Source organism: Hipposideros armiger, unplaced genomic scaffold (genome assembly GCF_001890085.2).
Source record: "Hipposideros armiger isolate ML-2016 unplaced genomic scaffold, ASM189008v1 scaffold_160, whole genome shotgun sequence".
In the NCBI taxonomy this organism is placed as follows: Eukaryota; Metazoa; Chordata; class Mammalia; order Chiroptera; family Hipposideridae; genus Hipposideros; species Hipposideros armiger.
Window position 1 is genome coordinate 1,270,802 of NW_017731510.1, and position 26,699 is coordinate 1,297,500.

The following is a 26,699-nucleotide window of genomic DNA, read 5'->3' on the forward strand; positions in this document are numbered from 1 at the left end:
CATGGGCTGCCGTATGTAGCCAGCAGCCAGCGTGAGCGGCCAGCAGCCGCAGTGAGCGGCCTTCCAGAAGCCGGCGACTGATCTGCCTGGCCTGGGAAGAGCGCAATGATGGTGCCAACTTGGGCCAGTGAAGCAACGTCCTCCACAATTAGACTGAAGAACAAAAGGACAGCAACTTGTCTGTTCCCCTTCCCCCACTTCCCCAGCACTGTTCCCATCCCCCGAATTCCCCAATTTAAAAAAAAAAGAAAAAGCAAATAAAAACACAAACCAGAGACTGAGGAAATATTTGCAAGTTATATATCTGATAAAGGACTTGTATCCAGAATTATAAAGAAATCTTACTGCTCAATAATAAGAGAAAAAATGCAGTACAACTATCAACATCATTAGTCATTAGAAAACTGCTAATTAAGATAAAAATGAGATACTACTATATATCCACTTGAAGGCTAGAATGCAGAATACTGACAATACCAAGTACAGGCAAGATGCAGAGAAATGAACCCTGATACATGGCTGGTGGTACTCAACAATGGGACAACTGTTTTAGAAAGCAGCTTGGCAGTTCTGCATATGGTTACACAGAGAGTTACCATATGACCCAGAAATTCAACTCCTAGTTAGCTACCCAAGAGAATGAAAACTATGTCTACAAGACTTGCACGTAAATGTTGACAGCAGTATTAATCATAATAGACTAAAAGTGGAAACAACTGAAATGTTTATTAACTGATGAATGGGTAAACAAAATGTGAGCTATCCATTCAAATGAATATTATCAGTCCATAAAAAGGAATGAAGAACTGACATATGCTACAACATGGATGAACCCTGAGAACAATATGGCACGTAAAGAAGCTGGACACTCTGATACTGGCATAAAAACAGGCACACAGATCAATGGAATAGAATACAGAGCCCAGAAATAAATCCATGCATATACGGACAGTTAGTCTATGACGATGGAAGCAAGAATTTACATTGGAGTAAAGACAGTCTATTTAATAAATGGTGCTGGGAAAATTGGACTGACACATGCAAAAAAATGAAACTGGACCACCTCCTTACGCCATATACAAGAACAAATTCAAAAATGGATTAAAGACTTAAATGTAAGACCTGAAACCATAAAACTCCTGGAAGAAAATATAGAGGCTAAATTTGCAGACATTACCCTGAACAATATTTTTACTGATACATCCCCGTGGGCAAGGGAAGTAAAAGAAAAAATGAACATATTGGATTACATCAAACTTAGAAGTTTTTTCACAACAAAGGAAACCATCAATAAAACAAAAAGGAAGCCTACTGAATGGGAGAAGATATTTGTCAACAATATATCTGATAAAGGGTTAATATCCAAAATTTATAAAACACTCATGCAACTCAACACCAAAAAACAAACACCCCAATTAAAAAATGGGAAGAGGATATGAAGAGGCATTTCTCTAAAGAGGACATACAAATAGCCAACAGGAATATGAAAAAATGTTCAACCTCACCAATCATTAGGGAAATGCAAATAAAAAGCACAATGAGATACCACCTCACCCCGGTCAGAATGGCTATCATCAATAAATCAACAAACAACAAGTGCTGACGAGGTTGTGGGGAAAAGAGAACCCTGGTGCACTGTTGATGGGACTGCAGATTGGTGCAGCCACTATGGAAATCAGTATGGAGGTATCTCAAAAAACTGGAAATGGAAATACCTTATGACCCAGCTATTCCACTCATAGGTATTTGTCCAGAAAAACCCAAGACACTAATTTGAAAAAATATAATGCACCCCTATGTTCACTGCAGTGCTATATATAATAGCCAGGACTTGGAAACAACCGAAATGCCCATCGGTAGACGACTGGATTAAGAAACCGTGGTACATTTACACAATGGAGTATTACTCAGCTATTAAGAAGAAAGAAATCATACCATTTGCAACGATATGGATGGACCTAGAGAACATTATGTTAAGTGAAATAAATCAGTCAGAGAAAGACAAATACCATATGATCTCACTTATATGTGGAATCTAAAAAACTGAATGAACGAGCAATGTAAACAGAAATAGTCTCAGAGACACAGAGGAAAAACTGATGGTTGCTAGATGGGGCGGGGGTGGGGATGAGGGAGAAGGGGAAGGGACGAGACAACATAAATTGGTAACTATAATATTGTCTCAGGGATAGAAAAGACAGTCTGGGGAATATAATCAATAATGTTGTAAATATTTTTTAGGGGGCCAGATGGTCTCATGTCTTGTTAGGGAGACCACTTCATGGACAGTGTAGAGGCCTGACCACTGCACTGTACATCTGAAGCTGCCATTGAATAATATTGTATATCAACTGTAATTTAATACATATATAGTAATGGGATGTGGAGTAGAGTGTGGGAATGGAGTCAATGGAATTGTAATAGATATGTATGGTATCAGGGGTGGGGAGACAGAGGCCAGGGGAAGGGGGGTTGCCACTTTGTGAGGAACGAAAAGGGTAACTATTGCATTGTTTTGTTTACCTGAAACTAATAATAATAATAAGAAGAAGCTGCACACAAACAACCATATATTACCTGAAAGTTATAATCTACATACATGGAAAGTGGGCCAGGTGCTGGGGATGGAACGGCGGGGGCAGGGACACGATGACTGCAAATGGCCATGAGGTTTCTTTCAGGGGTAATGGAAATGTTCTAAAATTAGATAATGGTGATGGCTGCAAACCTCTTAAATTTACTAAATATCATTGAGCTACTCACGTTAAACAAAAAAAAAGTATTGAGGCATAATGCTGATCTGTAGTTGCCTAAGACTTTAAGGGGAGCAGGAACTGATTGCAAAAGGGTATAGGGGTACTTTCTGGGGTGACGGAAATGTTCTATAACTTGGCTGTGCACAACACTATAAATTTCCTAAAAATCATCAAACTGCATGCTTACAACTGGTGAATTTTATGTTGCGCAAATCATGCCTCAATAAAACTCCTAAAAAGTCTTGGGCAGATTTGCTAGGGTCACTACATTTACTTCTATATGTGCAACCCCATCTTTCTGGCTCTAGGAATCGCTCTGTGAAGTAGCTGCAGATAATTTCTAATCCCAGGAAAAGTGTTTGAATCTCCCACCCAGCTATGTGAATATCCCAAAGAGTAACATCCAAGTTATCTACAAAGAGTCAAAAGTATGCAATGCATCTGTACCTCTTATTAAATCACACCAAAACCATCACCTTGGAGCTATCGTTATGTATGAAGTACCCGCTGTCATAATAAAACTACACAATTTGTGATCCACATATAGGCCTGAATGTAGCCCCTGCTTGCCTACAGGACTAGTACAGTTCTCGAAGCTGGAGGGAGGCTTTATTTTACTGACATTGTACATTGTGGGGCCACAAAAATTCCCCCCCCCTTTTTTAAAAAGATTTTATTGGGGAATTGGGGGAAGGGGAACAGACAAGTTGCTGTCCTTTTGTTCTTCAGTCTAGTTGTGGAGGACGTTGCTTCACTGGCCCATGTTGGTATTATCATTGCGCTCTTCCTGGGTTAGGCAGTCGCTCGCCGGCCTCTGGACGGCCGCTCATGGCGGCTCACAGCAGCTCACAAAAGTGCACAACCACTGCCGGCCAGCCCCACTGCAGTCTACGCCGTCGCCGGTGACTCACAGCAGCCCAGCTCCAGGTTGAGCTGTTGTTCACCATCTTAGCTGTAGAGGGCACAGCATCACTGGCCCTCATGTGGGATCCGAACCAGGGCCCTGCTGCTCAGAGCTGGCGTTCCAAGCCAACTCCTAACCAACGCGCCACTTGGTCAGCCCAAAAATCCCCCCTTTTTTCTTGCTGAGCCTGGGGTGAGAGCCAGTGGAGTAAGTGGGCAAGCTCAAACCACCACAGGCAGGGACTGGGGAACACCACGAGTGCCGCACCAGAGCAAGCCAAACCCCAAGCATGGTAACAACACCCATGTGGGAGTAACGATTTGTATTCTACTGAACTAAAATCTCCCAGTCAAGCACTCACATCATTTTAACTTTGTAAGACTGTGGTATTACGCAATGGCTTCCAACAATTTTGAAGCTACAAATCCCTGAGGAAGAAAATTATAAAATCCTGAAACATTTGAGTGTTCAAGTAAACTGAGGCTCAGAAAAAGGAAAGGGATTTACCCACAAGGTGCCATCATGTTGGCAGAAGGGCTAGGATAATAACCTATATTCAGTTCTAGTCCATTGTTTTTGTGGCTTGGTTGATTATTGATCCCAATAATGGCATTCTCCCATTCGCCCTATCATCTTTGACTTCTCTCCCCCACAAAACATTCAGACACTAATTTATAAACTGCAAGACCATTTTGGAATCACCCCCTTCTTTCCATTTCCATGGCCTTAGTAAAGATCACATCACTCTGGGCTAGACCATGGAGGAGCACTGTGTCCCCAGGGCCGCACCACTCCAGTCCCATCTGGGAGCTGGGCCCCGCTGTGGTCCCTGGTTAAACACTTCTCTGGCTTTCTGCTGCCTGCGGAGCAAGGTCCAAACTCCACGAGTCCAAGAACTGACCTTCCTAATTATGTACAGACCTACCTCTCCAATCTTATCTCCCGCGTCTCCACCCAGCCACCCTGTACAAAAGTTACAGTGAGCCATCTGTAGTTCCTTTAGTACAACAGATTAGCCTCTGTTGAACACTTATTATTTGCAGAGCTCAGTGCTAAGTACTACTCTGTATATCACCTCATTTAATTTTCATAACAACCCTACCGCGGTAGGTAGGTATCTCACTACCCGCAGTTTGAAGCTTAGATAAGTCTCTGGCTGACTGACTGTCTCCTTCCGTCTACAGTAGCGCCTCCTCCCCCATGCTCTTAGTCAGCCCAGAAGGCCCTGCTGCTCCTCAGCTGGGCTCCCCCATCCTCCATCCTAATCTTCTAGACTCCACTCAATTGTCCTTCTCCAGTGATGCCACCCTTCACCCAGTTAATAATTCTGTCTTTGGCGTGCCTGTGCTATTTTGTACATTTCTCATTGGAAACACTTATCACACTTGATCATATTTATCTGTATACAATCTACCAATTAGACTGTGAACCCAAGAGAATAAGAACAGTTTTTTAAAAAAAATTCTTTTCCCTATGTCTGGCATATAGTGGCTAGGCAATAAATGAATGACAAGGTCCGTTACTGTTTATTATGTGTTGTTTCACACTCCTGTTCCTTCCTTACATATTATATCCCAGAGTCTTATTACCTCTGAGCTCTCATTGGCAATAAATTCCTGATAGCTTTCCCTCTGGTCACTTTTCTTTGCGACTCTCTTCTTTACTAATGGTGGATTAACCTCTCCAAAACACAGTTCTGAGCCTGGCTCATCTATGTTCAAAAACATCCTTGACTCCTCAGTGCTTTCCAAGAAAAGTATAGACTCTTCACTCTGGAATTCCAGAGTGACCCTGATCTGGACTTACTGGTTTCCTCTTACCTTGTCATTCCCCTATGCCAAACCAAATCACATTACTTCCTGTTCTCTCAAATCACACAAAATCTCTGTACATCTGACCACGGAAATGCCTCACTTTCCTTTCCATGACTACCTGTAGAAATCTCACCTTCTTCAAATCAGATGCAGTCACCCTCACTAAGCTTCCCTCAATTTGGCACATAGGTTAAAAACTACAACTCTTCTGAAATCCCACAGCATTATGGTCTTACCTCTTCTGTGGGATTTAATTCATTCGGCATAATTCTATGATTTAGATATGCCTTAGCTCACCTATAATCTCCTTGACATTACCTACTCTTCCTCACAGAGCCACACAACCTGAGTGGCTTGTACCTGGTAGCTGGTCAACAAATCTGGGGTATATTATTGAAATAACATCTAAATGTTAGGTGAGGCTAAAACCTAACTCTCATGCCGTAAAAAACTGCATGTGAAGTCAAACTAATTAAAGAATTAACAGTCCTCCATAAGACTATAACAGTGGCATGTCACAACCAGTTTTGGAAAAAAACTGACTTCAACTGGCCCATGTTTAAAGAAATCAAGTCAACATAGGATGGAAAAATCATCTAAACAGATAGTGAACATCGCAGAGTGACAGCCAGTGTTAAACACTAGGCTAAGCATTTAACTTGCTTCATTTCCTTGGTTCTTACAAACCTCCAAAGGCCGATAAAGCTATTCCACATTCTATCCTTAAGAAGACAGAGGCCAATAAAAGTTCAGCAGTTTGCCCAATGTTCAGTATTTTTTGAATGGCACAGCCAGGATCCCAACCAAACTAGAAACATTTACCAAAAGACTAAAGCTCCCTGTGAAGGAGTTGCAATGGATTCTCATTTTCAAAGAGCTTCATCTATGGCATATTTCATCACTATCACAAACTACTGAATCTATACTGCGTAACTAAGGACAGGGTCTCGTTACTGTCAGCCAGTTACTGTGTGACTTGGTAAGAAAGCTGCAATAACACTCTAAATTTCTGTACCTTTGTAATGTAACAGGGAGTACTGCAGACAAATGCAAATACTGCACTGCATTTTTAAGCCATGTAACAATGTTAGGGACTCTTTCAACAGACCGTTGTTCTTATAACAAAGCTTACCACTAGGTGGCAGGAGAATAACGTCAATGAGGTGATTTTATTTACTACAATGCTTTATATAAAAATAAAAGTAGCTTGACATTTCCCCAACGCTTTTATCCAGTAGTATAAAATCTAGTTAAACTGCTTAGGTTTTTCAAAATTACTGTCATGTTTACAGTGGTATGTTACAAACAAATGATTCTAAATAAAAAATATTCTCCCTTGTTGAAAACTGCATTATATTTATTTTAAATATCATAATATACACAGGTTTCAACCTTTTTGTATTCAATAACCACAGCTTAAACTAGCTTTAAACATGAAAGCAGAACCATATTATCAAGGAGTTAAATAAAAAATAACACACTGTACATTAAAATATAGTAAAGACTGAAATTTAATTTTGTAGAATGCTATAGAAAATAAAACTGCTTTCAACCCATGAAGATTGGAATTCTTGCATTTTGCAAGGTGATTTTGTTAATTTTGTTTGTTTTATTTTGTTTGTCTTTTGTTTCTAAATGTCAAAATAAAAGAAGGTTTCAGGTTATATTTTACAAGCACTTCTTTGCAAGTAACACTGAAGGTTAGTTACCAATGTATAAAATGAAAATTGGGTAAGACCATAATTATATTTTTCTCTTTTTGACATTTACTTTAAAAGTACAAGAGGAAGCTTGATATGCTATAGAAGAATTTTGAGGAAATAAACACAACTTAAAAATGTGATGACCGCCTTGAGGCAAATTTATAGAATTATCTATCAACATGTATGCACTTTTAATAACTTGTGTCCTAATTTCTATCTTTGATGATCCCTTATGGGTAGAAATTAAATTATATATAACTAAGATTAGCAAATATACATGTAAAACCATACTGTGGTCAAAATCACTCTGGGAAGTAACTACGTAAGTTAGAAACTAACCCTTGCATATGGTCACTTAGGCAGTCAGGAATAAAATATTTTAATGATTATTGTTTACTAATTTTACTAATTTAAGCAGGAAAAAAATCCCCTCTTTTAACATAAAGAACCCTCTAGACCAGGGGTCAGCAAACGGCATTTCGTGAGCCACATGCGGCTCTTTGGGTATGTTCCGTCTCAAAAGTTTGCCAACCCCTGGAAGAGCCAATCCTGTCCCTCACAACAATTTACAATTATTTGAGAGCCATAAATATATTTTTACATAATCACCATTACATGAAGAATATTCTTTAAAATTTTATAAATAAAACTATGATATTTTCATTTTCAATTTTACTTCAGAGCCTGTGGCTCGTGAGCCAGTTTGCTGACCCCTGGCGGTTCTTCAGTCTCAAAGTCAACCCCTTCTCTAGACCTATGCAAATCCTTTGTGGGGGAGGGGGGCCTAACATCAGTGGGGCTAACATCAGTTTGGTTGAAGGAATTGTGCTTTCTCTCATCAACCAGGAAGGAGTGAGGCCCAGACTGATTCAGACCTGGCCAATTACATAAGGCAGCGCTAGCAGAAATAGAACTCCTTCCCAAGGCTGGCAACTCGTCCTGCGTCCTCACGATTGTTCCACAAGGCTTCTTTGGAAAAATACCAATGACCAAATGGTGCCACACACAAGACCTCTGGAAGACATACTGGCCCGGCAGCCTCCATACAAACCTAAATCCACAAAAAGTGAGGCTGATTCACTTCTCTGGCTGCCCCGCAAGTCTTCAGGCTGATTTAGGCCTCCTGAAAGTTATCTGTGATAGACTTTGCTTTATAAGGCTTTGGCTTTTAAAGCCAAGGTAAAAAATGCACAGGCCATCCTGGCTTCTCAGCTTTCTATAGCATTAAGCCAAAACTGAGGTCCTCTCCAGGGTTCAGTGGGAAGGAACGGTTGCTAGGGAATTATTTTCTATGGAAAGCACCAATTTATACCTGTAAAATAGTCTAGGAAAGTGTGTGAAGAATAATTTGCAATATATGCACATGGATGCATTTCCTCATCTTTCAGCTCTGTAAGGTAATATTACTGAGTGCATTTACAAAGTGAAAATTATACAGTAAGGTAAAGTTGTCTGGATGCTTGACAGGATATGAAAAGAACATTGCTCTTGTGGCCTTGACAGTTATTAGTTGATTCAATTCATGAGATGCTTATGTTCTACTCTAAAAATAAGCATAATAGCCATCATAAAAATTTCTTTGAACCATCATCGCTCAGGGGTTGACAGGTATTAAACTGCGTTCTTCTAATTCATTCCTGGGGGCGGGGAGAAAACCAGACTTAGAACATGTAATGTTCTCTTAACACAAAGAATCTCATTTACATGTACTGGGCTGAAAAGGATGCAGAAACAAAAGAGAAGACATCTATGGGTAATAAAAGAAAGTCTCAAAAATCAAAATTTTGAGAGCCCCTATTAGCTGGAGTGGAAGACAGATCTTTTTCCACCACCCCTCCCCACCCCCCAATCTACAATCTAGCACACAGTTGGTGCTCAATAAATATCTTTTGAATAAATGGTATGGTAAATACCATCTCAAGGAATTTCCTACATTTGCAATTCATTTCAGAAGAAATGAAGGTGACCTCTGAATTTGGTAAATAGCAACTGGACAAGAATTGTGATGGCAACAGATTCAGCACAGGGCCAGCCTGCATGGGCAATCTTCAGAGGGGGTGAAGGCGGTGCTGTCACAAGCACCCCTCCTGCAGCAGGGAGCCTACAAGAGGTCCCTCCCCTGCGCTTACCTCGTCCTTCTTCTCTTCTGGACCCGATGCCCCCCCGGGGCTCAGCTGAGGGTGGCTGCTGGCACCGCTCTCCTCACTGCCTTTGTCACATGTGGCTTGCACCGAGTCCTGAAAGGGCACAGATCCTTCTGCCCTTTCGTCACTGTCCACTGAACTCAGGGACAGCGCACTGAAATTGTTGGGACACTTGGCGTTTCCTGCGCCTGGGCTCTGAGGACTGGGGGGCTTGGGTGTGGTGGGCCTTAGAGGAGTAAGAGGCTGCTCGGGTTCGAATGTAAACTGGCTGCCAGGTTTTGGTTCGTGGGAGTCTTTGCTCAGCGCTTCCTGGGCAATCGGACTCGGAAACGAGTTGCCAGCCTTGCAAGGACTGACGCTCTGGGCCTCGAGAGGAAACACTGCTGTCTCCACATCCACGTGGGGGCCCCGAGGATCGGCTGGGCTGAAGTCTGGGGCGGCCACACACCTCCTGCGCTCCAGCTCGCTGCTGCTGGACACCCGGCGCGAGTAGTCGTCGTGCAGCCGGCTGCGGAGCCCAGGCCGCGGCGCAGCGTCGCAGGAGCAGGGCGACCCGCCCTTGGGACGCTCTCGCTTCCAGGCTGCATCCGTGGCGCTGCTCACAAGCTTCAGGACCCGATCAAAATCCTTGGCCCTGATCGGGCTCTTCCAGCGTTTTGTCCTCCTCTCAGACGCGCCGAGCTTCTCTGAGTCGGCCGAGGAGCTGCTCAGCGTCCTGCGCGGCGCGGGCCTGTCGGGCGCCACCTTGAGGTCCGCAAGGTTAGAGGCCGACTTCCGCTTGAAGGAGCTCTTCTTCAGGAAGTTCAAGTTGTCGGTGCTCTTGCTTCTCCGGTAGACAATGCTGTTGTTTTCTGAGTCTTTCACGACGATCGCACACAGGGGGGGCTCCTGGATGACGGAGGACAGGGGCCGGCCATGCTTCTCCGAGTCCAGGATGCTGATGCGGCCCAGGCCGTAGGCGCGGCGCAGGCTGCGGGAGCGGTGCGTGCTCCTCTGGAAGGCGTCGTCGGCCTCCTCCGGGTCAGAGCCGTCGGACGCGGGCCTGGGGCCAGGCTGGGGGGCCCCGCTGGCTGCTGCCGAGGAGCCGCGCCCGCCTGCTGTTATTCCGACTGCGGCCCCATTCGGAACAGGTGGCCCCAGGTCCGGCTCTGAGGCCTCCTCCTTGGCCGCATCAGAGCCCTCTCGGTTCTGAATTCCTTGAAGGACTGAGGACTTCAGTTTTTTAAAAGATCCCATCTTCCGAAAGGAGGCCAGGGCGTTCCAGGTGGAGGAGTGCCCCATCAGGACCACCGAGCGGGGCCTCTCGGGGTTGGTACTGGTCCTCTTCCTACTCACCGAGAAGAGGCGCACGAGCTTGGCGGGGCCGAGCCTGGCGTCCTGGGCTTCCGCGTCGCCGCCGCATCCTCCGTTCTGACATGCTGGGTAAGTCACCATTTTGGGGTCTTTTGGATCAGAGACAGAACAGGGGATTGCAGCAACTCGTCCATGGCCGTTCTGGGCTGTTGTCATGTTCTCGGGGCTGGGAGCCCGAGGCCACAGGGCAGCGCGGCTCAACCCCACGTGCACACCTGTGTCCACCGGCCCCAGGTGCAGACCTGCATCTCGGAGGCCGCCGCCCGCTGGGCTTTCACACCTGCTGTACCCATCAGGCTCCTCCCCAGTTGTGGCCACTGCCTGCAGCAGAAAACAAAGAAGGCATTTAGCCATTTCCCCCACAGAAGAGCCTCTATAAATAGGGGCTTAGTTACTTTAATAATTGCAAATAGGGAGGGGGGAAAAAAGGCATGCTCCGTAACAGGCCTGATCAAATAAATATGATTTCAAATTAAGTTAAAATTTTACTTTTTTTCTAATTCATTTCATAATAAATTAAAGGGAAGAATGCAAAAATAAAAATTCCTAAAAAATAAAGATAAAGGTAAAAGATAATTATGGGTTGTGCATTCAGTGATGGTAAACCTCTTAAAATCCATTGAAACTTGTTTAAGTTTTTTAATTAAATTTTTTTGGGTAATATTGGTTAATAAAATTATATAGGTTTCAAGGGTACAATTCTATAGTACATTATCTGTATATAAGTAAAAGTTAAAAAAAAAAGTTTTGCTGTAATGAAAAGGCCAAGGCATCATTCAAAGCTGTGTCTTCCCTTAACTTAAAATAGAACAAAATTTTATTTTCAAATAATAATACAAAAAAAACCTTTCAAAATGTGTCACAGTGAAATGTCAACTTATGTTACGTTTAACACAGGTAATAGGCAGACTGAGTGCTTAGTATATACAAGAACTAGTGCAAGGAAATGTGATGGTGACCAAGATGCTCTCAGCTGCTTATTATCTACACCCCAAAACTCTAATGAGAGCTACAGAGTGCTACAGGGACACGAGTGGGAGGGACCAAGCTTAGGTAGCATGAAGTCGGGCTCATTAGTGGGGGGCCTCGGTTAACAGCATTCTAACAGCGGAATGGAGAGAGGTGAAGATAATACTGAAGAACTAGAAATTCAGACACAAAAATTCAAATTAAACAAATTCTGCGCCTTCTTCCCACATGCACTGAAGCCCACCACACACCTGGTCCATGCTCTCCCCACCAAGCCAGAACCTGCTCTCCTTAACCCTCCCATCAGGCCAAGTCCTCCTCAGCCTTCAAGGGCCATCTTAAATGTCAGTCTCCATCCTCAGTAAATGATTAGTGAGTGAATGAATGAAGGAAAAATTATGATGATAATCATAAAAGGCTACCATTTCTTAAGTGCTTACTACAAGTCAGGTCCCTGTACTAAGTGCCTTAGAAGCAACATGCCACTGAGTACTCATACAAACCAAAGTCAAGAGAGTGACTTTCATTTTATAGATAATCACATGGACACTTGGGCAGGTTAGGTAATCTGGGGGTTCTGCAGGTGCCCCTGAATAGGCTATGCTCTTCTCCCACAGCTTCAAACTCATGAATAAAGAGGCAGAGCTGCAACACGCACCCCAGGCATCTGACTCCAAGTTCAGTACCTCATGACATAACCCTGACTTAAGTCAAATCCCAGAAGTCCTCATGGCGCCAGTCAAGGCCATCACCTCCAAAGGTAATATTAAAAGTAGAAGAGGAGAAGGAGAAAGTTGTATAAAGACTTTGAGGGTAGGTCCCAATTTAGCTTAGCTCTCTCAAGTACAGAAGAAAAATCTGACTTCATGCAAAGAGGTCTCAACTGCTTCTACTCCCCAGATTCTGAGGTGGGTCCATTTTTATTTGCCCCTACATCATGCCCAGTGAGGGACTCTTGGGGATACCCATAGTTAAAGGGTTAATTTCATCTGAGACCAGAGACAATACAGAGACTGCGACCCCTGGAGCCTGTCTGATGTCCAGTCACCCATTTTCATTAATCAGAAGCTTGATGGGGCAACCACATGCCCCTGCAGTTTAATGCTCTAATGGAGAAATCGGGGGTCTGAAGAGCTGTGGGTTGCATTTGAATGAGCCACATAAGCTGAGTCTTGAATCATCCTGGCACTGAGGCTGGATGTGACCTCTAACCTGTTGCAAAATGAGTCAAACATTCAGCACCCCTGTCCACCTGTACCTACTTTGGGAGGGACAGGGGACTGTGGTTGTTTCAGCTTTCCAGAATCTTGAAACAAAGCAGACAGTTTATGCAGAGTCAAGTCCAGTCCCAGGCACTGACTGACTGCAGATTATGTAGTAATAATGGTCTGGTTGTGCCTTGGACGGGATACAGAACAGCAGACACATTCCTGCTGTGTAATCTGGTTGGACAAAGACAGATTACTGATACCATAGCTAGAGGGCACTAGGAGACCTGTTATGTAACCCATGATGAAACTGTTAAGCTGACTCTAAGGGCTTAGTGGGTGCAGGAAAGTGTTTGATTTAATGCTGGGAGTTTATGAATGTGCTATGGAAGACATGGGGCCAGACACAGGTTCTAAACTCAGCACTGGCACATGAATCTTGACTAAAATAATTTCAGGAATCTGTGCTTCAGCGCCATCTATAAAATAAGAGGTGCCAACATTTATGTATAGACCCACTAACCAATCAATTTATGAGCCTCTGTTGGGCACAAGCATCTATGCAGGCCCCATGAAGAATTCAAGGCAGTACAAGAAGATAGCCCATTCTGGCACAAGCAAAGGAAAACTCAGGAATATAGGTATGGTTGGGAGGCGGTAATATTAGGGTGACCAGCTATCCCATTTGGTCCAGGGGTGAGATGTTTTCCAGGATGTGGGATTCTCATGGCTGAAACCGGGCAAGTCCTTGGCAAACTGGGATGACTGGCCATCCTACAGTAAGTAGGACAGTGTGGTTGGAAGGATGGCTCGATGTTCTGTACTAGTTGAAAGTAAGGTGAAACAGGTTTAGGAAATCCTACATACCCTTAGTCTAACACTTTGAGACCATCTTCAGGTGTCACCTTCTTTGGGAATTCCTTCCTGATCTCCCTAAAATGAATTAGATCCCTTATTCTGTGGGTTACAGACATCTCACCAAATTGCTTTACCAAAACATATTACAATGATAGGTTTATATGGCTGCCTTTAGAACAAGGCTGTGAAATGAAACCTTTGACAGTAAAAACTGTGTGCTTTGCACACTTAGATTTTTATCTTGATGTGAAATTGTATCAGTTTTCCTGTCTTATCAATATCTGTACCAAGGTAACAACAATTCATTATTATATACCACTATTATTTTTACAATGTGGAAATGTTTAAATTTTTATACTACTAAAAAGTCTTAAGTATTTATGTAAAACTTAATTAAATTTTAGGATACAGACCTAGTAAAAAAAATGCAGAAAATCAGTTTCTAAATTGGGGCAACATACTTTTTAAAAGACCATTGACTTACTAGTCCGTTCTGTAGCTGAACAACGTGATTGTTGTGTGCTGCTTGGAGTTAAACTGAAAATCATGGAAAAAAGCTTTTCCTGGAATTTCTGAGTAACACACCAAGTTGCATTATTTAGAACTAACACTTTGACCTCTATTAACTAACAAGGGTTGCAATTCACTCAGTGGTTTTGTAGCAAGTCTTACAAATTGTGGGAGTTCTGCCAGAGATATTTATGAACAGGACTATGAGAAAGAATTTTAGATGGGAATATTGTGAAATCTATTGTCTACAAGCTGGATTCTGGGGTATTTGAACTTTAGAATAGAACATTTTAGTCACAATGAGAATTCTCTGAAAACAGCTATGACCAATAGTTCAAATAAGAACTTGTACTTGAATTTGAAATTCAGAAATATATCCCAAGTTAAATGTACAAACAAGAAGGTTTTTGTAATATTCGTTAAATTATAGAAAATGCAACACTGAAAAAAAAACACATTGAAATCTGAAATGCTAAAGGAGTGAAAGTATACCTTGGATCATAGCACTGTAGAATATTGCCCTAGGAAACATCTAATCCCTAATTGTAAAGAGTAGGCCACTGGGCCCATTGGGTCTGAGCAACTTAACCAAGGTCAAGCTACTATAAGTGAAAAGCACAAAAGCACAGTGGGAATCAGAGGGACCTGGCTGTGCCCCAGCCGTGCCACCTACTGGCCAAACCCTGGGGGTCATGCTAGACTTCCTTGCCCTCCCTCAGTAGTCACCAAGTCTGAGATTCTACTGCATTTCTCAGCTATTCTTGCTCAGTGTGGGCCACCAAAGCCTTATTTCTAGACATTAGTACCTTCACCTGGATGACTGTATTAGCCTCCTGACAAGTCTCTGGTATTCCAATCTGATTCACCCCCAACCCAGCCAGTGTCCTTCCCAAACAACAAATGGAGTCATGTCACTTCATCTAGTGTCATTCATTGTCTGCCTTTGGAAATGTGGAAATGTCGAATCACCTCAGTCTAGCACACAATACTTTCATTTCAGCCATGCAGAATATTTACAGTGAGCCTTTCTCATACTGCTATGCTTGGGGGGTACTTCCCTGTTTGCTCTCAGTCTTTCTCCAGCCATTTTTGTCTCTGTAGTGTAAGAAGCCACAATCCCCAGGCTCCTATGACATATGGCTCTGGCCAGGTTGGCAGTGGGAAGCACGGGTGGGAGATGCCAGGGTGTCTCTCTCTGTGTGGGCTGCTGCAGGGTCCCTTCCAGCAGTTGCTGAGGCTCCACCCTCCTAGGTCTTCCCTTCTGCCAGGTGACACAGTGTCTGGCTCAAGTAGCACCACCTCTTCCCTCTATCCCCAAGCCTAGGGGCAGTAGCATCTTCCTGCTATTGTGTATCTGAGTTCTTTACTGTTTTCTCTTTTGTTTCTCAGCTGTGTAAAAATAGTCCCTATATTAATTCTCTTTGTTTGAAATACCTAGAGATGCTTCTCTCTTCCAGACTGATAAATATGTACTTTGCCTACCAAACTTTCATTAATTCAAATCAACCTTTCCCCAGAGGAGAACTCTTTGCTTCCTATCCAATTCGTATGCCCCTTCTCTGTAGGTTCACAGCACGTCGTGCATGGCTGTTTTAGCACTTATCACACTACTCTAACTCTGGTTTCTGTCTGCCTTCTCCACTAAACTTTGAAAAGGCTGAAAAGTTCTTTCCAGACAGAAATCAGGTCTTGTTTAACTCTATTCTCAGCATTCACTTGGTCAGTCACTGACTGAATATGAGGATAACACCACTTCTTTGACTTAACTTATGTGCGTCAACCTAACATTTGGGGCCAGATAATCCTTAGTTGTGAGGGCTGTACTATGCATTGTAAAATGCTTAGCAACATCCCCAGCCATTGCCATAAAATGATGCTAGTAGGAAGAAGAAATATAAAATACAGAGAAAGCTCTGAAAGCCATCAAAGTGCCATGAATTAGTTTCAGAGTGGTTTCTTCAAAACTATTGAAAATTATCATTTTCAATCATAAAACAGTGTTTTATTTATTGTTTGATGGTACTGGTAAACAGTTTTTAAAATGGTAATATTGTCAGCAGCTACAGTTTCCTGTTGGTAAAAAGTTAAACTGAATGAATGTTTATGTTCCATTGTTATAATAATTGTATCTAATTTTGTAAATGCTTTTTCATATAGTCAGTGAAAAAGAAATTTTAATACCATAGGAAAGTAAATACTGGCATATTAATAGTTACACTCATTGATCACTTTTTAACTATCAATACAGATATTTCCATTTTAATAGGTAATCAATTTAGCTACCAAAATTTAGTAATTTGAGTGCTCACACGTCACAAATTATATACCTGAGTTAATAAGACAATGAAGAATTTTATAAATGTTTCATAACATACTTAAAATATGGTTAAATTTTTTTTTTAGCTGAGCCATCCTGCCACCTGTTGGCAGCTCAGCAGCTGCTCAGCTCGGGCTGGGACTCGAACCGCTGTTGCTCAGAGCTCAAACTCTTGAGTGAGCTCTTAACCAACTGAGCCACTCGGCCGGCCCAAAATATGGTTAATTATTAATGTTCAAATATAAAGATATGCTGTGATCTATTCATCTCAATGTTAATCAGCAACATTTGAATAAAAAAATGTTCAGTGTCCTAAAGTAACTGTGATTATTAGAAAAGTGATTTTCTTCTATAAAATTATATGTTCCCTTTAAAATATAAAATATTTCTTCTCTAAAATGTATCTCGGAAATACTTAATGCAAGCCATACCTTAATATTTTCCCTACTTTTAGTTCAAAGGAACTACTTTAACTTTATCAAATGTGAAATAAAAGTTAATTGGTATATAAATTAAGCTAGTAAAGTTCTTTATAAATCATTTTATCCAGGAAATTCATACTTGGGTTGAGAATAAGGTTCTTCATTTTGTGTCAAATATTATCATATTAACATAACTCAGATATATGTATATATATTATATATATATTATATATAGTATATATATATATAGTGTGTAATCTGAGAACTCAAATCGCTAAACTTCTATCAAGTCAAGATGTCTGTGAAAAAAACTTACAGATGTGTAGCTAAAAGACACTGAGATAAGTGTTAATAGTCAAAATATTTGACAACAGTAAATGCCTTACTTTATTGCAACTATATAGGATTTCATTTTGAGTAAATTACAGTTTGGGGATTAATAGAAACACAGCGCCGTGATGATAAGTCTTTTCTCATTTGCTGAGCTTGCTCATTTTATTCTCCCCTTTTGCTTCCTGCTAGGTCCTTTATTAATAACACTCCATAGGGAAATGCACCTAAGATTCAACTGTGGGTTCTAGTTCCAAGGATGATGTTCCTTTCCCCATTCACCAGGCCTTAATCCAAGGTACTCTCCCTCTCCTTTTCAACTCCAATGTGCACATGTCAGTCACCCATGAATCTGGCTTCTGTAGGGTCTCTTCTGTTGAAGGATGGGGCAGGATGCTTCAAGAGAGCCAGTAGCTCTGGCTGCATTTAAACAACCAGTCATTTAAGTTAAGTGTTTACAAATTGAAAGTATACATAAAAACGTAACTGTGGATGAGAATGAATCATTATATCTTTGGCAAAGGTGTCCATTTCATACAAGTGTGTGACTGTCTTGGCTTGTTTTTTATCTGGGTTACTAGGCTAAACTACATTCCTGGGCGAAGACGGGGTTTCCCGACGGGGATGGATGTTTGCTTTGTCAATTCTGTGGGGTGGTGCGGGTAGAGAAGTGGGGACTTGAGAAGGCGGGCCTTAGACCAAAGAGAGGAAAATCTTTTTTTGGTCTCTGAAGCTGGGGGTCAGGCAGGTCTAGTAAGACATGCTAGAGTAGGTCTGGGTCTATGCAACAGCTGACATGACTGTCTCCATGAACCTCCCTGCTATTATCCCAGCGCTTGGCAACGTCCCAGCCTCTGCTCCTCCCCTTCCTCCACTCCCGCTAACCCCTGGGGTAGAAAGAGCCTCAGAACACTTTAGGAGACTCACTTCCAGTTAAAGATCTGAGGACAGCTTGTCCTGATTTCCTACACCTCTCCCACTGCCCCCTGCCCCTCTTCCTCATGGTAAATGTGATTGCAGCAGTAACCACCAAAGTTCACAGTTAGCACTACCTAATGCCTGCAACACACGCCAAAACTGATGTCACCACAGAATCTGTGCCTCCCCTGCCATTACCATTCAGAGCAAAGGAAGTTTTCCAGATGGATGGCCGTAATCTTGAAGGCACTTTGAAGGTCACTGGAGCTAAAACAATGTTTCTGCTTGCTAGAGGCAGACTGAGCAGAATTTGGAGCTATACGGCATGGCACTCAGGGCTAAAGTACTTGGTGCGGGCTGCACAGAAAATCCCCTCAAAGAATCAATGCATATCCAGCGTTTGGTTAAACATGCTGAACAACTGTCTTCAATAGTATATATCTGTGCTCTATTTTCCCTGCATTTATTTTACTGCTCAAGTTTTGTTTTTCTTTCTTACTTTTTTTTTTTGGCATAAAATGTATTTCTGAGCATAGAACCCCAATTTATAACAATGCATTCTAAGGAAACAAGATCAAATCTCGGTTCAGTTTCCATCCAGGAGCCAATTGTCTTAATTTAGGGAATGTCATAGCAGCCCATTCTGCCATCACCAAAGATAGGCGTCCAGAAAACACCTTGTCCCTGCTCTGTTCATCCGGATATCCCATCTCCTCAGCTCCATGGTTCACATTAAAGCAGTTGCTGAAATGCCTCATACTGTCTAATTTAAATTGTCTTCTAATTGAACTGACATTTGGATAGTGTTTCCCTGTGAGCCCTGCGCGCCTCTTGGCACAGCCAACCCCCTTTAGGAGACGGACAGTGAAGCAGTGTGGGAGACACCACCAATGAACAAAGCCCATGGTGACAAGGCTGTTGTTCCCGAGCACAGGTCCCCTCTGTCACCCCTCCACCTGGCTTGGCTGGCAGGAGCTGATCTGTGGCCACTTTGTTAGAGGAGGAGGCTATTATGACGAGTGCATCCTCAGGGGATGTGGGACATAAAGCAAACTTCCTCATTAGGAAGCCACGTTCTCACACTCTCCCATCGCTCAGAGCAGTGAGCTGGCCCCAACTAGAAAGAAATGTGAAAGGGACAGGAGGGCCGGCCGAGTGGCTCGGTTGGTTAAGAGCTCACTCAAGAGTGCAAGCTCTGAGCAACAAGGTCACCGGTTCAATTCCCACATGGGCCCAAGCTGAGCTGCCACTGAGCTGCCAACAGATGGCAGGATGGCCAAGCTAAAAAAAAAAAAATAAATAATAATAATAATAATAATAATAATAATATTGTGATAGTGTGTTACAGTGTCAGGTGGTTGCTGGACTTAACCATGGTGATCACTTCTTTAGGTATATAAATGTTGAATAACTATGGTATACCTGAAACTAATATTGTATATTAGCTATATTTTAATAAAAATCTTTTTTTTTAAAGTTTTTCACAGGGCTATTATGAGAAGTAAATGCATCATAAACAGAATATTCTCATTGAAATAATTATGCTCACAGCATGACACCTTTCTTTGTATGGCATAGAATTTATAGTTATAGTTTAATATAAAAAAAGGTTAATGGAAAAATGAAATTCTAGACCAAAATTTCTAGCTCACAAAGAAGTGAAATACTCTGTTGGAAATTCAAGGGATTTCAGCTTATTATATATGCATCTGGACTTATGCAGCAGTAACGCATCCCATGCAGCCTGTGAAGGTGCAGAAAAGACATGCACAGGTCACAGCTGTGTGACTAACAAATGGAAGCACCGTCTCCTCCCTCCAGTCACCCTGCCAGCTCAAAGGTGGTGGCCACATGGAAATTACGTACAGTGAGCATGCTAAAGGACCAGCACAGGGATATCTGAGTGGGGATGGGAGGGACTGTGGCCATGAAACCAGATACATATTAAATGCCATTATCTGTCTTTTCTCCATGCATATGAATACATGCCTTAAGACTCCAGCCCAAAGATATAAATAACGGGTGTTTCAAGATTTTCACAAGTAGTATTCTAAAAGTCAATTGTTCAGAATTTAAAACATGTCCTGTAAGGTTCTCATATTATCTGCCCAATCCCACTTAATCCATAATGTAAATAGTTACTAATAGTAAATAATACGATTGCTATATTAATAATTATAACTAGTCTTACATTAAACTAAAGTAATAGTAATTAATAAAAAGATGAACCCGCTTTCTCTGGCTGAGGGGCTCCTATGCTAGCAGAGTGGCAAGGAGAGGAAGAAGCGCTTTGTCCTCTTTCTGGTGTGAGACAGGCCCTTCGCAGTGTTTGAAAATGGATGCCCTGGGCTTTGGATCCCCTGACCGCCCTTTCTTTATACTCATCTTCCTTGAGCTGCTCTCAGCCTCCCTTTTCCCCTCTTACCCCCACAGTGTTCCATTGTGCCAGAGGTCACTTCTGCTTCTGGGCCACCTCCCTACCATTTCTCAGTCCCAGACATCCTAGATGCTGTCAGGCAGAGTCACACAGGCCAGCAGAGTTACACCTGCTGTCAACTAGTGCACTAAGAGGGCAGACCCGCTGTGGAGACAGCAATTCTAACCAGCCTGCCAGCCCCTCCGCTCTGCTAACGGCATCTCCATACATCCTGAGCTTTCTTGTTTGATTGTTGTTATTTGTTGTCCCAAATGGCAGCGATTTCAGGGCTCAGGGACAGGAGTGATATGGCAGAATAGCTACCGCTAAGGAAGCAGGTTGTGAGTCCAAGCCTGCCTGTCCACCAGACAAAGCCGGCCTTTCACATTTCTCAAGAGCTGGCAAAGTAGCAGTTCAAGTGTGTGCTTCATGGAACCAACTTAACTACACTCAAATTTCATTTCAAAAACAGCCCTGCTTCACCCCGCCCTCCCAAAAAACCCTGCCAAAGTCTGCTAGTTTGCTTTTCTTCTAATTATAATTTCAGAACTATAATGATATGGCAATCAACTCTACAGGTCCCAATAGTCTTCCCAGACCGAGTGTTCTGACGCAAGAGCCTGGTGGTTTGGCGATAATCACTGCCTCGGTCGCCTCAGGGGTGGTTACATAAGCAGCTCAGGGCCACGTGCAGGTAAGCACACCTGCAGTCAACTAAGACTCTTATCATCTAAGTGAAGGTAAATTAGAAAGAAACGTTGATGCCCTAAATTTAAATGAAGTTCCTATGGCTTGTTTCAAAATCTCATCTTTTAACAAGAACCTAATGTGAGGCATTGTTCATTCGTTCATTCATTCACTCACTCAACAAATGTTTCCTTGGTTCCTCCTGTCTGACTGGTGTTGGGGTAGATGCTAGGAGTACAGTGGTGGACAGCAGACATCGCCTCAGCCATCACAGACCTTTAGCCCAGGGGGGAAAGATATACAATTAAATAAGAAACTGTAATGAAGTCTGCATTGTTATGGTACCTGAGCTGGCCTCCTTCATGAAGTGACATTACATTAGCGCTAGGACCTGAGAGATGATGGAAGGTGGGAGGTACCAAGAACCTGAGATAGAGACCTGGCTGGAGGACGGTGAGCAGGGAGAGGCTAGGACCTATAGGCCATGTTAAGGATTTTGATGTTTATTCTAAGAGTCATGGAAACCTTTAGCAGCAGGTGACCTGTGCAGATCCAAAGGCAGCAAGACTAGAGGCAGGGGAGGCAACTACGACGCCACCAGAGTCCCCAGGGCAAGACCTTGGTGGCCATGACTCAGGTGGTGGCTGTGAGATGGGGAGAGGTGATGGGACGTAGAACCAACATGGCCTGGTGACCAGCTGGATGTGTGGGATGAGGGGGAGGGAAGACGGAGGGAGAGAGAAGAGATAGGTGTGACTCTAGGTGACAGACTGGGTCAAAAGGTGATGCAGCTTACTGAACTACTGATACCGACCAAGGTCTGGAGGGGAAGGGAGACAAACAGTTCCAATTTAAATATATTGACTTTGCGTCATGTCCTGGAGGCAGCTATGGATTACCATGGGCCTGGAGTTGGCAAGAGAGGTCTGGGCTCAAGACACAGATCCAAGGTTATCCTGTGAGTCTGGAAACTGATTAACACTAGAGGGGCCAGACAGTCTGGTGCAAAGGCCTGAAAAGCACCTCTTAGGTGACAGCTAGAGATGAGTGATCTGGAAGAGGGAACTGAAAAGGATGGATTTAGCATGAAAACTAGGGAGTCATGTCTTTCGTACCTGTTATTCAGGTCAGCTCCTGATGTGGTCACCTCATGACAAAGTTCCTCTTTTTACTTTATCGGATAACCTTTGGCAAGAACTGTCTTTTCATATTTCATTCCCTCACCCCACACTGTAACTGTGACAATCTAGTTTCAACAAAACACTGATCTTTTAAAATTAAAAATTAAATGAAGTTAAAGTCTCATACCCCTGTCCACTTGAGATAACAAAAGCATAACTGGGCTTAACAGAGAAACAAGAATGAGTCCTTTAAAGTATTTACCGTTGATATTGGGTTGTCAGAAAAGTCATGACACATTTTTGCAACAAAAAACAGAGAAAAAAATACGTCATGACTTTCCGACAACCCAATATTATGGCGATCACATGGTGTTTTTGAGTTGAAGTCCTACAATCGGCTTAATCGTAAGCGTAGTTCTTGACTATCTAATTTGGTGGTTAGCGACATTTCTCACTGTGTCACTGTTAAAACAGACCCCTGCCTGCGTACTGAGCCTGTGGATACTGCTCGAGGCCCAAGAAGCCACGACATGGGCCTTTTCTGCAGGAGATCATAATCTTGTCCAGAAAACAACAAAACGTAACTAGAGATTCCTATTTTCCAGGAATTTTGTGTTTTCCACATAATATATAAAACTTTCAGTTAAAAAAACAAACAAGCAAGCTGATGTTGTATAGTATTGTATGTCAACTATAAGTGAATATATATATATAGATATAGATATAGATATATATGATAGTCATGGGATGTGGAGTATATAGTGTGGGAGTGGAGTCAAGGGAATTGTAATAAATATGTATGATATGATATTGGGGGGCAATGGGGAGGCGGATTGGGGGAGGGGGGTTGTCACTTCGAGGGGTAAAAAGTATAACTATTGCACTGTGTTGTACAGCTGAAACTAATTCTAAAAAATGTGTATTTCATAATAAAAAATAATTTAATAAAAACTAAAACAAAACCAAACAAAAAACATCAGAAAAACAAACAAACAAAAAAAACAAACAAGCAAAAAAACCCACACAAACCTATATCCCTTGTTCAGCAATGGAGCAAAGAGTCTGAGACTTCCACTTGACTTCAAATTAAACCAAGCCCACTAATTTCTAAAGAAGCCAAAGCTTTTCTTAACTTCCTTCTTTCTCTCTACAATGAGAAACATTCCTTTTCAGACAGCTAATTAAAACTACTTAATAAATGGAATTGTTAGGTATTTCTTTTGGCCTAGGGGCTCTGTAAAAGACTTCCTGAGATACCAGGGCTCAAGAACTGAGAGAGTCAGAGAACCCTCTGGACTATTTGCAGCTAAACATCAATCTGGAACGTGCTCCAGACCTTTCATGACTGACTGGAAGCAGTTCATTCAGTGAAAGGCCAGTGAACCACCATCCAGACGGGAAGGCAAAATGTCTAAGAACTGAACTCTACTGTGATTCCCTCCCTGGAATTCTAGTAGCACTGGGAGATTATGAAATCATGCTCTAACTTCAGTCTTCCTTGGGCACATGCTATATTCTACATTTTATTCCACAGCAGAACAGTCTGGAATTGGAACCACCATGCATCTAACCAACGGGAATATGGGGCACATGTTATCCATCCTTTTGGCAACTGAACCTCCTATTACAGGTAGTCACTAGAATAAAGTTGCTTCCTCCTCAGTTCCCTCACTATTCTAGGAGGCCACCTGGTCCTTGGTTCTAAACATATTCAGCAATTCTGACATTAATTGTCTTTCTCCAGCTTCCTGATAAAGGAATTCCACTCGCAAAATGGTTGGTGGCCAATAAGAATGAGACTTGTCGCCACCCAGCAGAAAGCTCTTGAAGAGCTCCCCACCAGGCAGGCTGCTCAAACGCTTCCCCTGAATTACTTCAGATAGTAACAATCAATAAGAGATAGAGAGTCTACGTGCCAGGTATTCTCAATACTCATAACCACCCTCTGTCATCAAACCCATTTCACAGATGCAAAATCTGAGGTTGGGCCCTAAGGTCACACAGGAAAAAGTGATGGAGACAGCATCTGTACCGGGTAATCTGGCAACAGCCCTGAGCTCTTAGCCCACTGCAACTGCCTCCCCTGGTGGCGCAGGAGAGCCAGGTCATACCTTGGGGAAAGGCTGAGGTAGCAGGTTACTGAAAGCAGGAAACTTAAAGTTCATGGATTTAATTTTATAAGTCATGCAGATTGTGCATTCTTTTCATAAGGTTTGTTTTTATAAAAAACAATGCTTTTACCTCATACCCATTAAAGATGGTTATTATACAAAAGGCAAAAAATAACAATATTGGCGAGATGTACAGAAATTGGAACCCTTCTGCACTGTTGATGGGAATGTAAAATGGTACATCTCTATGGACAACAGTATGGCAGCTCCTCAAAAAATTAACACAGAACAACCATATGACCCAGCAATTCCACTCCTATGGAAATGCCCAAAAGCATTTGAAAGTGAAGTCTTGAAGAGATATTTGTACACCTATGTTCATAGCAGCATTATTCACAGTTGCCAAAAGGTGGAAACAACCCAAATGATCATTGACTGATGAGTAAATAAAATTGTGGTCTATCCATACAATGGAATTTTATTCAACCTTAAGGAGGAAGGAGATTCTGCAATTTGCTACCATGTGGATGAATCTTGAGGACATTTTGCTAATTGAAATAAGCCAGTCACAAAAGGTCAACTTACATGATTCCACTTACATGAGGGATCGAAAGTAGTCAAATTCATAGAGACAGGAAGTAGAATGGTGGATGCCAGGGTCTCGGAAATGGAGTTACTGCTTAATGGGAATAGAGTCTCAGTCTGGGAGGATGGAAACGCCTGGCTGGCTGGTGGTGATGACCTGCACAACGATGTGGATATTATACTGAATGCCTCCAAGTTTTACACCTAAAAATAGTTAAAATGGTAAATTGTATAATATGTATATTTTACTATTAAAAAAAGCTCTGGCTAAGAAAAAAATAAATAAAAATTGAGAACCACAATGTGTTTGATAATTTACCAGTTAAATTACTTAAAGTTTTCCAAAATATATTTGATTCAGGAAGATTCATGATTATCCTATAATTTCAAATCTCCCTGAGCACAAAGGTTCCTCAGGTTTCTCACTTGTTACAGTGGGATAATGGCACCCGAGACCTTGGAGGATTGTGGTGAGGATTCAGTAATATTATTCCTGCAACCGTGTCTGACACATAACGGGCGCTCTGGTGGGCTCCTGGCTGTCACTCCACACTGGGCCCTCTGTGAACTGCCTCCTGCCACCATCCCCTGTGAGACTCAGCTCAGGACGTAAAATTTCCCAGTGGCTTCCCGGAAGTGACAAGTCAGACAGCCACATGTAAAGTGATGTTTCTGTGTGACTGCTGGATCCTTCACTGACACAAACTCCATGAAGATGGGGCCTGTCTTGGTCACACTTCGCCATAGCATACATTTAGCACAGTGTCTGGCACCTAATGGCACCTCAATAAATATCTGATGAAACTGTGAGGGCCTCTTTATAAACACTAGGTCTGGATGTCTACAAAGGAAGCTTATCCACCTGTGGGAGATGCTGCCAAATTCTTCTCATGAATTACTTTATACTATCAAAAAAAAAAAAGTCAGCTTCTTTTCCAACTTGTACTCCAAGAAAAAAGAGAAACAAGCCTGCGAAGGGGAGGGCACACTGAATTTAAGCCACAGAAAATACCCAATCCCAATTCTTGCCTTGACGTGAAGGGCAGGCCCCACATTACTGAAGCCATGCTCTCCCAGGACACACAGGCAACTGCCCATCTACACGTGACACAGAGACCTACAGACCAGACCATGTCTAATCCTCAGTAGCGACATTTAAGGAAACAACGTGAAAGGCCATGGGAGTTCTGCCCTTTTTCTTGACCTGAAACCTGAATAACTAACGAACCGGTCACCAAAACAGGCTTTATGAATCAACTTTTCATAGCCGGTGTCTGTGAGGCTTCTTTGTGTGGAGTTTAGAGAAGAGACATGAAAAGAGTTGCAGTGCTATATCTGGTATTTCTTCCTTCTCTGTTAAGTGGTGATTACTTGGGCACTAATTTACATCCTCCATCAAATGGTCCTTTACACTTGGGGGTTGGGGGTGTGTGGAATGAGGCAACTCTAAATGATCTGTTCTTAAGAAACCTTTACATAATAACAATCTCAGCATCATTCTAGGAGCTACTTATTACTTCCTCAGTCAAAGTTTTACTATTTCCTTATCAACTAACGACTTTACCACCAAATT

At 42.4% G+C, this 26,699-nt stretch overlaps 1 protein-coding gene across 2 annotated transcripts in view; it reads right to left on the reverse strand.

Moving 5' to 3' along the window:
• The window catches only part of SPATA13 (spermatogenesis associated 13), a 143,396-nt gene that overhangs the window by 72,191 nt on the left and 44,506 nt on the right, over positions 1–26,699 (reverse strand). The window contains exon 2 of one of the 2 annotated variants that reach the window (XM_019651441.1): positions 9,307–10,995. In XM_019651441.1, the coding sequence (XP_019506986.1) occupies positions 9,307–10,830 (1,524 nt within the window). In that variant the 5' untranslated portion in view covers positions 10,831–10,995. Of the gene's footprint in view, positions 1–9,306; positions 10,996–26,699 lie in introns of those variants that run through there. The other variant, XM_019651443.1, reaches the window with a different exon arrangement.